Here is a 14,302-nt window from a genome sequence, read left to right on the forward strand (position 1 = left end):
AATAGCAGATAGTTTATGAACCACAAATTTTCACTATCTTTTCTTCACTTAATTTCTAATAACTTCGACATTATCTTATAAGGAGATGATTTGCCCTTTTGTTAGTCATACATTCACTCAACGAGCAGTTGCTATACACCCTGTGTTCCAGGCTGTGTACTGGGCCTGCATATATATTGCCGATCAAGGTGGAAACGGAGTTCACAGTCTGAAGTAGGAGTCAGAAGAATAGGCAGTTGTAGTAGAGCGATGGGCACTGCGATGGGGAAGTGTCATGTGCATGTAGGATGGGTACCCAAAGCAAGCTTGGGCAGGCCCTAGCAAAGAGCTCTGGAGAGTGTCTGGGGTGAGCCAAGCAGAGGTGGAGGGAATCAATTCACAGGCAAGAGAGCAGCATGTGGGGAAGCTGGCGTGGCCGGGAAACTGGTTTGAGTTATGGGGAATGGGAATGGGCATGGGCATGGGGCCAAGGTGAAGCTGGATGAATGGGTGGGGCCTAGGGCAGCAAGGGCTTTGTGGACTTTATGGGAGAAGCAGTTGGGAACCACTGATGTGATGTGATAAAAGTTCATCTTTGGAAGGATAAAGAGTGACTCGGCAGAATGCGTTTGATGGAGAGAGACCGGAAGCAGGAACCAAGTCAGAAGCTTCTCTTTTAAATATTTTACCTTTGGCAGCCCAGGGGCTCATTTACCCATTTGTACTGTAAGAACAGATTAATGGGCAGCTCTAGATACTCATTTAGCCAGTCATCCATGGGGCCTGGGCCTGGCTCCCCTGCCACTTCACCCAGAAAGCAACTTGAGAAATATCCAGCTCATTAAGCACATCTGGGCCCTGCAATCCTATAGACTCCCCCTTTTGACTGATAGAGGGTTATTTACAAAGCCTTTCCTTAATCGTTTTCCCTTGGCTTCAGAGGATGCCTTTCACACCGAGGGAGAAGAGCTTATTTGCTGAATGGCAGATTTGGGAAAGCACTAGCCTCTCTCTGTCTTTTCTGCAAAAAATAAGGCCTATAAAGCTTTCTCCGTCTACCAGAGTTGCAGGAAGGTGTGATATTTGTGAGGGAACAGCCAAAGCTCTTTAAAAACATTAATGCTTTTAACAGCATTGAAGCAGATAACGGAAAGGAGTTTATTACATATCTGGGTGGGATAGAAGATACTTCTTAGAATTAACAAGTTGCAAGGAAATTGCCCAGACATAATTAGGCACAGTGGAAGCAGTGAGATACAAACCAGATGACCTCACATCCAAGTGAGGGACGCAGGCGGCACAGCATTCCTCCTTGTGCCCTTGGGCTTGGTTTCTACTAAATGGAGAGGCTGAATCTTGTATTGGCTCTGAGTTTTGAGAGGAATGAAGACCTACATCATTTGGGAGGCACCTGCTGCCCCCAGTGGCTTCCTCCCACCCAGCCCCTGAGCTCTGTTGCAAACTGCACAGTTATGCATGAAGTATGGAGCTGGCCCTGCCCTCCTCCCAGCTTGGTGTGAATGTCAACTGGGATTCACTTTCCAGAGACCCTGAGACCTGCTTTCTGTTCTGTCGTCTCCCTAGTTCACCTGGCTCAGATCTACACACGTCAGATGGAGCTGAGGTGTGGAGAGGAGGAACCGGAAGGATTTAAAACTCAGAGCCTGGGAATGGAGAGAGGGGCTTATCTGTGCCTGCACACGTGTCTCCCTCATCAAGGAGGTTGCGTGTGGAGGGGAGAGGTTCCCTGTTTCTACACAGGGCTGCAGAAGAGGGACCGCCGTGACTGAGTACTGCCATGTGGGGAGTTGAGTGAGGCACCCGCCAGCTGCCAGGGAGCGGTGGAGGAGGGGACACAGGGATGCAGGAGGGTGTTGCCAGTGGGTTTCCCTCCCTCTGACACAGATTCCTCCAGCTGGGTGGCTGTCAGGCACGCAGGGTTTGATGTGAATCCCTGCAGTCTTGTCATTTTGCATTCATCCCCTGCCTCCCACTACAAGCTCAATTACAGAGAAGAAATGGAGCCTCAAATAAGAGCTGCCAGGATGTCTAACGGCAGCATTGCTATTTGGCATTTCGTGCACGACAACCCCTCCCCCGTGCCAGGATTCTGTTCTGCCACATTTTACCTCCTGGGTCAGCCTTTCACTGCTCCTGAGAGCAGCCTGCCTTCCCCTCACCTTTCCTGGAGGGTGTTTCACGGGGTGCCAGGGATTGTGCTTAAGCACAGGAAATATCTACTTAGGAGAGGAAGAAAAATCTAATTCTATATCCATTCTAATGCCAGAAGGACATGAGGAATGATGAGGAAGAGAAGTGACATTTGTTTAGAGCCCATTATATTTACATCCTATTTAATAGGCTCTGGTTCCAAACTTGTTCCCTGATTTGTCTTCATAATAATACTACCAGGTAAAGGTAGATTAAGTAAGTTGTAGGTAGCAGATTCAATTCAAATCTAGTCTTTCTGGCTGGGCCTGGTGGCTCATGCCTGTAATCCCAGCACTTTGGGAGGCCGATGCAGGCAGATCACTTGAGGCCAGGAGTTCGAGACCAGCCTGGCCAATGTGATGAAACCCCGTCTGCACTAAAAATACAAAAATTAACTGGGGCTGGTGGTGGGTGCCTGTAGTCCCAGCTACTTGGGAGGCTGAGGCAGGAGAAATCACTTGAACCTGGGAGGTGGAGGTTGTAGTGAGCTGAGACTGCACCACTGTACTCCTGCCTGGTCAACAGAGTAAGACTCCATCTCAAAAAACAAAAAAACAAATCTGGTCTCTCTGACTGTGATCTCAAACACTTGGACATGTTATCTTACCCAATGTTACTGTTGCAAAAACTGAGCCATAGGGAGATTAAAATTAATTTCCCCAGGAAGAGGTAGAGCCAGGATTTGATGCCCAGTCTTGACCGACTGCAGACAGAGCCTGCGTTCCTACGGTGGAATTCTACCTCCATGCTGCCTTTACCATCTGTCCAGTGAAGTGCTAACTTCTTGGGTGAAATTGAGCTCTAAACGTAGTTTTATAGATAAAGGTATTTCTGCCACTTATTTAGGAGGACACTTTTCGCGTCTGAAAGGATCTTAGGAGGTAATCTAGCCTGTCACTCTCTCTCCCCAACAGATGACAGCTTCTCACTTTTCCTAGTCCTATTCCAATCTGGAAGCTGTCCACAGAAAGATATGCCCTTATCTCTCTTGGTTGTAAATTTCAGGCTCTCATGCAATTTATTTCTTCTGTAAGTCTAGGTTTAATTTGTGTTGCTACAATTAATATCTGCTTTCTTCTATTTTTTAATTGGTTTTCCAATAGGATGTTTACATTTGTGGGAAGTTAATTGTACCTAAGGAGTATGTCATCTTTCTCTCCCATTTTAGCTACCACCATCTGTGACCTGGACACCCAGTTTCGTTGCCAGGAGTCTGGGACTTGTATCCCACTCTCCTATAAATGTGACCTGGAGGACGACTGTGGAGACAACAGTGATGAAAGTCATTGTGGTAAGGGGACACCACATCCTGAAACCCTGCTCTGGAGAGGGGGTCATCGTGCTCCCTCACAGGGCTGTACTGGTGTGTACTGGTTTTCTGATCACCATCTCAGGATTTATGATATTCTAGCTGAATGGCTTTCTCCATCCACATGATGGGGTTGAGTCATTTCTCTCTTCCATTCTTAAAGAGCTTGTTTTCTGCTTTTCATGAGGATTCAGTTCTGCTGGAGACACTGGATCCAAAGTGAATGGGAATCTAGGGTCTCTGGATCAAGCGTCTCCGGCAGAACCGAACCCTCATGATTCATGGTCAGAAAAGATGGAGCCGAGACTCACTCCTGTCACTTGCTCATAGATTAGCCTTTGTTTTCTAATCTGAAAAGTGGAGAAATGGACCCTGCTTTGCCTTGGAGAGGTGCTACAAGGACAAAAGGTGATGATAAGGAAGTAAATTTCTGAATGAATTCAGGGAGTTATTAACAGCTCCACAGGCTTGGCCCACATGTCTGAGTGTGTGTGAGATTAGCCCGCTGAAGACACAAATCTGCACCTCTGTGAACTGTTCTTTTTTTTTAACCAATTTAATTCATTCAACTCTGTTATTATTAGAAGTCAGCAGATGGTATAGGCATTGAGTGAGCATCTGTTTTCTGAATGGACATTTTTATATTTAGAAAAACAGTGGGTTACAATTCCAAGGAATGATGGAGATTCTCTGGTCCAATCCTTTTAATTTCTACTTTCTAAAGTGACTGAGGTCTGTCGAGGTCAGGGGGCTTATTCAAGGTAACACAATTAGTTTGTATCAGAATGGGGAACTGGAATCCATGTCTCCTCTTTTCTAATCCTCCACTATTTCTGTTGCACAGTACCTCCGTGTCAGTTTCATGAGACCCATCTTAGTTAACAGTCCTCGGTCCCAGACTCATAGTTGCTGACCACCAAAGGAGACATTATGCAATCAGCATGGTGTTCCAGATTGAGGCATGAGAGGGAAGTGAGAGCGGAGGCCAGACGCTGACCCAGACGTGGTGATGAGTTGGCCAGGCCCTACTCGGCCCTCTCTCCCTGTCCATGGGGGCAGGTCCAGCCACGCTGTGCTTGTGCACATGAACACAGCCTGCTTGATTATGAGCAGGTGGTTTGACTCACAGCGGCTGAAATGAGGGGAGCTAGGGCAGGCTTGTAAATCATCTCAACACAATTTAACCAGTAGAGCACAGCCTAGGCCACTTCCACACAGATAATACCCCTAGCCTGGCTCTTGGAAGGTTTTTTAAAAAATTCCCAGTTTTCCTTCTTCAAGTGCCTGAAAACATGTCCTTGGAATGTGCAACTATTTTCCCTTCATCCCTGCCATTCCTTTCCCAGCACTCTTAGAAGGTTGAAATGTGTGGCTAGTTTTGCCCTGGTAAGAAGGAAACTCCGCATGGTTCCCTCTTTCTGGTATCATCAAGCTCACGTACGGGGCACATGTTTGACTGTGAAACAGTTTCAGCCCCCTGGATCCTCTGTTCATGTCCCATTCTTACTAGTTTGTCCTGAATTCATCCCAGCGTCCCAGTTAGCCCCATCCTCTGAAGCGGGTCCTCATCGTAAGTTTCCAAACTCTTCCTCATAAATATCTGATTTACCAGCTTTGCCATCAACAAGCCTCTTGGGGAGAATGACTGAGATGGCTGCCTTGGGCCCCACGCTTGGCTGCTCCTGTTTTCTGAGGCTCTGTAAACTCCATGCGAAAGTTCTATGCCATAGTCTGTTTGGGCTATGATAACAAAATACTTAGTGTAGGTAATTTATAAACAGTAGTATTTTCTTTCTCACAGTACTGGAGACTGGGAGGTCCAAGATTGAGGTGCCAGCAGACTTTTTGTCTAGTGAGGGCCTGTTCCTCATAGATGGTACCTTCACTGCGTTGTCAGATGGCACCTCTGCTTCTGGAAGGACTGCAGGGAAATGCTTCTCTTTGTACACAAGCGTGGCAGAAGGAGTGAACAGCTCCCTCCCACCTCTTTCATAAGGACACTAAACCCTTCATGAGGGCTCCCCCCCGTGACTTAATTACCTCACAAAGTCCCCATCTCTTAGTAATACCACATTGGTGATTAAGTTTCAACATAACGAATTTGAAGTTTCAACATATGAAGTATAAACATTTGAATTTTCGTAGCCTCCAGAACCGAGAGAAATAAATTGCTATTGTGTATAGGCTCAGTCTATAGCATTCTGTCTTCATGATTTCCCCAGGACCTTTGAAGGCTGTTGCCAGGGCAGCCTCCTTCCCCTTCTTGGTCAAGCTCTACTGGTTGGTTCGTACCAGGCCCCCACCCTTCTAGAGACAGCGCATCCACCCACGTCCCTGGAGCTCTGCCCACAGAAAGTCCTGAGTTATGTTTCCTCTGTTTTGGGAGCTCGGCACTGATTTTACTCTCTCTGACTGAGCATCTCACGGTGATCAGCGCATGCAGACCTCTTGGTGCTCCTTTTCTCAAACCACAGGCTGTGTCTGTAAGAGTCCTCTGTTTCTTGAAAGTTCTACTCCCTGGCCTCCTCTGTCACTGCTTCCTAACCTCTTTCCATCATAGCAAGCATAGACAATAATATATGTGGAGAGCACTGGGATGAATGGACAGGATGCTCTCAAGTGGCAAGCAGCTCTAAGGGTCTGAGGATCTCAGAATCTCAGCCACTTGCGGCACCCTGTAACCCATTTGCGGCACACTGACCGAAAGCTGCTAAATGACCTTATGTCCCTGGTAAAAGTCTCTTCGTTCATGGTCTCTATGGATCATTGGTGATCATGGATCCATCTCCGTCCTTTATGAGAGCTTTCACACCAGAGACAAAATTCTGAACAAGCTTTTGTCCTCACCTCTCTGTTTGTGGTCTCACCTGCAGAAATGCACCAGTGCCGGAGTGACGAGTACAATTGCAGTTCTGGCATGTGCATCCGCTCCTCCTGGGTGTGTGACGGGGACAACGACTGCAGGGACTGGTCTGACGAAGCCAACTGTACCGGTCAGTACTTCCTGGACTCAGTTGACAGCACTGATCTGTTCATGCAGTGGTTAACATTATAGCTTTAAACGATCGGAAGATCTAGGCTCTGAGAATTAGCTTGGACCTTAGAAATCAACGAGTTTCATGCTTCTCAAAGAGCTGGTCTGTGATGAGATAAGGAGCCTGTGCTAGAATGTAAATCAACACCCTGCTTGCAACTGATTAAACAGTGTTCTGAGTGATATTGTTGATTTATGTTCTGGCTCAAGCTTCTTATTTATTCAGGACCAGTGTTAAACAGTTTTCAGACCAGCCCCTCGGCTGGGGTACATACTTTGAGTAAGCACTGAACTAGTTCATGTTTTTTAAATGGAGCATCAGGGAGTTCCCCAGACAATGAAAATGTAAATCGTGTTTGTACCCATTTTGGCTAAGATTTTATTAAAGGTAAAGATGGAAACAACATGAATACAAGGCAAGTGCTGGGTGCTATAAGGTAGGGGTAATGTTCTAATTCTTTTGTTGGGTTCACTTATGTTCATTACATTATTTTGATGATGAATGGATGAATGGTGGCCATATACATTATGACGGGGCAGGGCAGACTGGGGGTGATGGGCAGTAGGTAGTGCAAGGAGTTGGGAAGTTTGTGGAGAAATGAAAACAAATTCCATTTTATAATCATCACTTTGTACCCCATTATAATTTGTCAAATAAAACAAAAATTAAGGAATAAAAAACAGGTTTTATGACTCATTGAGTAAATTTGCTCTACAGCCTCCTTGAGAAGCTGTTATTCAGTTCTGTCTTGAACTCCTCTAGTGATTTTGGACTAGGGAAATAAAGATGTTTCATTTAAACATTTTATGGTAAGGACAGATCTGTTTTTACACTCGGATAATTCAGACGTCATTGTGCAATTCATTGTTGAGTCAGCTTCTCAGTTCTCTGAAGCCAGTCATTAATCTTGTGAGTTATTGGACTTTTAAATCTCATGCCTTAACCTCCTCTGCCCCCAGAGTATCCCAACACTTCCTACACTGCCCGGCATCTGGCGGCTCAAAGCACGCCTATTAATTGGTAAAAGCAAATACAAAGAAGGTACATCTGTTATATCTCAAACCTAAGGATAAATAACTGTGCATTATGCCTGGCTTAGACTTGCTTCCCCAAGGAGAGAGATGACCTCTTCTTTTACTCTTTTGTATTCTCTGCAGTGCCCAGCACATAATAGAGTACGTGCTGAGAGAACCTTTGTGGATTGAGTAATTTTGCGCAACTGCTTCCCTCCATTCGTTTTAGTTTAGAGGTGACCTCATAATGGCCTTAAGGAAGCGAATGGATCTCTTCAAATGCCTTATACGTCACACGGGATATTCTGTGATATTACCAAATCCTGTTCGCTTGTGAAGTCCACCCATATTCTTTCTGGTGCAGCCTCTGTGTCTTCACCTCTGCTTCTGCAAAGACTGCAGGAAAATGCTTCTTGCTGTATATAAGCCTGCAGAAAGAGGAAGAACCGAGGCCCATAAGGGAGCTGCCATTGGCACAGGAAACACATGAATGCGGTTTGGAAGCTTCGGGTTTGGATGGATAATTAGTTAATAGATTAGGAGGGTGCACTTGGACACTGCAGTTTGTAAATTGCAGTATGATTGAACATCTTGTTAACACAACTGCCTTAACTGCCTTACTCGAATTTGTGTTTCAGCAGTGTGTGCCGGTCTTACAGAATGAATTGATAACTTCATTTCTGTAGGCAAGCTTGTATAAACTCCTGGTTTTTTTCTCTGATTTTCTTCCGGCAAGGCAAACTGGACAAAACTTAAGAGTCCTTGCTGCTCGACTGCAGCCTTGTTTCAAGGGCTGTTCTTCCAAACCTTTCAAGGATGCTCCACCTTCTCTGTCATCTCCAAAGAGTTGGAGGTCAGATGTGAGCTCATGGTGATGTGTGGCATGACACCTCATTTTCAGACCTACTAAATTAAGCTGGTACAGTGTCAAAAGAAAGAGGTCAGGGTCACTGACCTCCTGTTGGCATCAGCTTGGATGTGTACTCTGCTGGGTGTTCTCTTTGCTTTGCTTTTCCCCACTTTTACTTTCCATGGGGCTGTTTTCTTTATTCGCCTCAACCCACCGCTATTGTTTTTAAATGTATACATCTGATTTCTGTGTGTGTGTTTTTTTAAGGACAATTACCTGTAGTCATTTTATGTATATTCTTAACATCTTTCCTCTCTCCTAGATATATGGGGACTTGAGAATTTGATCCAAATCTCTGCCTACAGTTCCAGTACTAAAATACCTAGTATTTTAAACACTAAATATTTAGTGTTTTAGTTTTATATTGAAAAATCCTAAACTTCATTGTTACTTTTTTTTAATAACCACTCTTCTGCATTACCAGCTACCTGTGTGTCTTGTTGCTAATGTCTCCCACCAATGCACATCCTTCAGGGGTTTTGCAGCAGGAGTCTATGAGTGGCACACTCTTTTAAGGTTTTGTTAGTATAGACATATCTTTAATCCTCAATCTTGAATTCAGATGAGTCTGGGTTTCTAGGTTTTTAGTAATTTTCCGTATTTTCACAGAATTCTTCCATTTCTTCCTGGCTTCTTTTGTGTTGATTTGAATTCTGCTCTTAGTCGTCTGTTCAAACAATAACAGACATTCTTTTCTTTCTAATTACCTTTAGGTTATATTGCTCTTAGTTTCACCTACCTAGGTGTGGAATTATTTTTACTTATCCTGCTTGAGACTTTGTTTAAGATCTGAGAATTTTTCAAAAGACAACTCTGGGAAGTTACAGCTACTAGCTCTTCAACTATACCTGTTGGCTACTTTCTCTGGTCTTGTCTTCAGCAGTTACTCTAAGCCATTCGTTGGACTACCTCATTCTGTTATTCTCTTCCCTCCTGTTTTTATATTTGCTGTTGCTTTATGACTATGTAGAATCTGAGCAACTTTGCTAGATTTATCTTCCAGTTCAGCAATTCTCTTTTCAGCTAACTAATCTGCTGTTTCTCATATACATTGAGCTATTTTTTTTTTTTTATTTCTGTGAGTATATGTTTTGTATCTAGAATTTCTGTTTGGTTCTTTTTCAAATCTGCCCTTTATTTTTCAGTGTTCTTTTTTTATACTTTATGCTTTTTCTTCTCTGTCAGTCATTCAAATTGTGATGATAGTCATTTTTTTCCTTATGCACTTACTTTTTATTTTATTTATTTATTTTTTGAGATAGGGTTTTGTTCTGTCTCCCAGGCTGGAGGATGGTGGCACCATGACAGCTCACTGTAGCCTTGACCTCCTGGGCTCAATCCATCTTCCCGCCTTAGCCTCTTGAGTAGCTGGGACTACAGGCATGTGCCATCGTGGCTGGCTAATTTTTGTGTGTTTTGTAGAGATGGGGTTTTGCCATATTGCCCAGGCTTGTCTTGAACTCCTGGGTGCAAGTGATCCTCTTATCTCATCCTCTCAAAGTGCTGGGATTACAGGGATGAGCTACTGCACCTGGTCCCCTTCTCATACACTTTTTTTTTTCTTTTTCTTTCTTTCTTTTTTTTTTTTTTTTTTTTTTTTTTGAGACAGGGTCTCATTCTGTCGCGCAGGCTAGAGTGCAGTGGCGCGATCTTGGCTCACTGCATCCTCTGTCTCCCAGGTTCAAACGATTCTCCTGCCTCAACCTCCCGAGTAGCTGGGACTACAGGTGTGCACCAGCAGGCCTGGCTAATTTTTGTATTTTTAGTAGAGATGGGGTTTTACTATGTTGGCCAAGCTGGTCTCTAACTCCTGACCTCAAATCGATCCACCCCCCTTGGCCTCCCAAAGTGCTGGGATTACAGGTGTGAGCCACCGTGCCTGGCCCTCATTCTCTTCTTAATAGTCAGTGCTTTGTAAGAAGTAAGGCAGTACTTTCCCTGTTACAGTACTTGTTTCATCCGTTCTACTCTGCCCATGTTTGGTTAATGCTTTTAATCAGGTGTTCCAGCAGGTCTTGATGAATCAGGAAAGTTCTGCTGAGTCAAAGATTAAGTTGTAGGATATTGACCTATATTAGAAACTGATATTAGATTTCCATGATTGTTTACCACATGAACCTCACCATTCTTATAGTCACAATGAATCCTACTATGCAGAGGATTATTTTTCTTCCTTAAATTCTTCAGTCTGGATTAAAGTCCATGTCTTCCATTCTTGTAATTAAAAAAAAAAAATTATGTATTAAGCATGCAGTATTTACTGGGCACTCAAAATCAGAGCTAGTAAGTTACTAAGAAGACAGAAAAATCTAGAAAAAGATAATGTGTTATGCATTCCAGCCATACCTGGCCACTTGAATGAAATTGTACAAACTGATTACTCTTTCTGAGCTCAGCTTCTGTGATAGAATCAGGAGATCTCAGCTATACCTCCCAGAATTGTCATTTGGAAACTTCACTAGCACTCTGAAATGGTTTTCAATTAAAAATGCAATGCAGAGGCTGAATAATAACTACATTAGCATGGCAATCAGTTTAGGCAACTTTATGTTTTATGAATGTGAGCAAGGTGTTGGTGAGGGATTTTTTGAAAGGCTGTCAGACTTGTGACATGAATAAATCAAAAGTATTCCAGGCACGGCTGTTACTGGGGCAGAAACTCATGTAACATGCATGATACATTTATTCCTCTCATCAGAAATAAGTATAGTTTTTAAAGATGTTTAATGGATTCTGAGTGCCAAAGGTTGTAAATATTGCAACTTCTTATAGTTGTATATACATGCTGCCAAATGCAGCCTTAGTCTTTGGAGAGATGGGAAGACATAGATAATGAGCCACCACTTGTTTTAAAGCGGTTTGAAAAATCAGGTTCTTTGGATTTCTGACCATTGCAAAAAATAGCTTCAAATGCAGTAAAATTCCTGAGGGCATCATAAACCAATTTCCCCAGTCCTTGGGCAGCTTACTGCCAACTGTCTTAGTTGAATAGAGAACTCTAGTTTGCTCTCAGCAACCCACTTTTGTGTGTTTTGTTTATCCTGTCCACACAGTTAAACTAACAGAGAGCCCATCTATCTAGGTTCTGTTATTTTATGCTGGTTGTAAACAAGGCCAGTCCTGGCTTGCATTCAGCAATGAACAGACACAAACAGCTTTCTATTTCAGAGGAGGAAGAGGAAATCCGATGGAGAGGACTGTTAGGAGTGTTGGTTGGGTTTGAGGCACATATTATGCATTTGAACTAGTGTTTGACTGAGATTTTGAGATGGTTCTAAATGACTTCCAGGTGGCCTCAGCCCACGTGTGTGGAGAGGGCTGTTCATTTTTAACAGTGATTCTCTGTTTCACTAGCTTCTTTTTTGCTTTTAGTGATTATAGTGGACACCACATATTATTGGCTGGTAGATGTTGCTCTTAACTCTGCAGAAAGACCATTTCAGGTTCTTGGGCCTGCTTTCTTTGTGATTTTGGATGACTCTTTTATATTCTTCCTTTGGCCTGAGGTTTTTCACATTGGAAATCGTTTTTTGTTTTTTTTAAAAGAATTGTAATGTATGGCCTTCCAGAATTTAGCAGGGCCCTTAGGTATCACTGTACGACTGCTGAATTTGAGGTCACCACACGGTGGCTGCACCAGGTCCAGGACTCCGTCTCCTGAGCACAGGCTGCCACTCCTTATTTCTCAGCATCTGGATGAGTAAGAGGATTTAGGTGAGAAGGTAAACTACCAAGGTAGAGTAGAAGTACAGGCTTGGGCCTTGGACTGCCTTGGTGTTACTACTTAATGATCTCTAAGTTTCCTATTCTCTCTGAGCCTGTTTCTCATTTGTGAAAGGGGAATAATACTTACCTCACAGGTTGTCGTGAAGGGCGAGTGATTTTTTAACGTGTGCGTCTGTGTCTGGGCAATGGCCTGGGTCATGTTTATAAATCCATAGGCTTGAGCCCATTGAGGGAGCTGTCCTCCACTGCAAGGTCAGCCCCAGTGCCCAATTCCCAGCCGAGGAGAAACCCGGCTGCTCCCACAGTTCAGACGGTATCTGTATCTTGTGCAAACCTCTTTTCAGCCCACTCCCTTGGACAGTTGGCTGGGGATGGAGATGAGGGGTGTGCGACTGTGTCTCTCTTCTCTGTTACAGCCATCTATCACACCTGTGAGGCCTCCAACTTCCAGTGCCGAAACGGGCACTGCATCCCCCAGCGGTGGGCATGTGACGGGGATACGGACTGCCAGGATGGTTCCGATGAGGATCCAGTCAACTGTGGTAAATGCAAATTCCCTAGCTCCCTCCCTGAGCCTCCCCAGTGTCTGCTGTTCAGGCAGGGAGGCAACAGCGAGCCAGGGGATGAAATGCTGTTCTCCTATGCCCCTCTGAAATCGGCCCATCTACTTTCTATGTTGTATTGCCACATGATGTATCAGAGTATATTATATAGTCTTAAGAGTTGCAGGCAAGCAGTTTGCCCCCCACACAAACTATATAAAATGTTGCCACGTAAACAAATTAAAATGCTTTTTGAAACCAAATATTTTTAAAGTTCTCTATCCTTTTGCCAAACATTCCAAATTTGCAGAGGATGTTAGTTGTCTACATGTTATACATTCTACTCCTCAAGTAAAGATGTTTACGCAACTCTATTTTTCTGTAGTAAGCATTTTCATGGAAGATGCATACTCACTTTATACGACCATAACCTAGTTTACCTGATTGCTTCCTGGTTGGGCATTTGAGGTTTTTAGATTTATACTGTTATGCTAGTACCACTATTCATGTCCTTGGAAATGGCCTGATTTTTCCTTGAGATATTTTCTGAGAGGCGTTCTTTAGTATGGAGTTGTAAGGTGAAAGGTTCCGACCAGTTTTTGAGTCTGTCTGTTACCAGATTGGATTTCCAAGGGATTACATCAAATGTGTCTCTACTAGTAATACATTGTATGTTTTCCCAAGTCTCCCTTGATACTAGATTTGTATCTTTTTAGTTGCTTCCACTAATGTAATGTGTGTGTTTGCCTCACGTAGTTTTGATTTATACCTCTTTTAAAATACTTTTTCTACCTAGTGACATTAACCGTTTCTCCAAATAGTGGTGCCTGTTTACTGTCTCTGTTTGATATCCTTTGGCTAATTTCCCAGAAATGATTACTTTTTACAGGATTAAAACACATTTTCATGCTTATACCTAATCCTCAAGGAGCTATTCTACACAGAGCTCAGTTTGCAAAGGCTATCTATGACTGCCCCCATTAGAAGTGATTTTCTTTCTTTCCTTCTTTTCTTTCTTTCTTTCTTTTTTTTTTTTTGGAGATAGGGTCTCACTCTGTCACCCAGGCTGGAGTATAGTCGTGTGATCATGGCTCACTGCAGCTTTGACCTCCTGGGCGCAAACCATCTTCCTACTTCAGCCTTCTAAGTAGCTGGGACCACAGGGGTGGACCACCATGCCCAGCTAATTTTTGTATTTTTTTGTAAAGGTGAGGTTTTTGCCATATGGCCCAGGCTGGTCTCAAACTCCTGGGTTCAAGTGATCTGCCCACCTCGGCCTCCCAAAGTGCTGGGATTATAGGCATGAGCCACTGCGCCTGGCCAGAACTGATTTTCAAGTCCAATGCCTGGCAGTAACTTTTTGCACAGGAGAAAGGATGACCTAGTACTAAAGATTCTGATCAAGATACCTTAGTTCTAGTTTAATTTCCCCTGGAACTGTTGTGAAACCTCAGGCTCTTAGCATTTCTAGGCAAACTTTCTCCAAAACAGCTTTGCCTTAGAATTCCTCCAGAATTAAGGTGGTGAGTGATTTAAAGAGCTTTATAAAAGTAGGATTTCGTAGTCAGGATTCATAT

General features: G+C 43.7%; 1 protein-coding gene across 2 annotated transcripts in view; it reads left to right on the forward strand.

The window, feature by feature from the left end:
• Positions 1-14,302, forward strand: part of SORL1 (sortilin related receptor 1) — a 184,896-nt gene that overhangs the window by 122,354 nt on the left and 48,240 nt on the right. For both annotated transcript variants that reach the window (XM_030917509.1, XM_010356463.2), the window contains 3 exons: positions 3,359-3,481; positions 6,373-6,492; positions 12,600-12,725. In XM_030917509.1, the coding sequence (XP_030773369.1) occupies positions 3,359-3,481; positions 6,373-6,492; positions 12,600-12,725 (369 nt within the window). The remainder of the gene's footprint in view (positions 1-3,358; positions 3,482-6,372; positions 6,493-12,599; positions 12,726-14,302) is intronic.

Source organism: Rhinopithecus roxellana, chromosome 15, assembly GCF_007565055.1.
Source record: "Rhinopithecus roxellana isolate Shanxi Qingling chromosome 15, ASM756505v1, whole genome shotgun sequence".
Taxonomy (NCBI): domain Eukaryota; kingdom Metazoa; phylum Chordata; class Mammalia; order Primates; family Cercopithecidae; genus Rhinopithecus; species Rhinopithecus roxellana.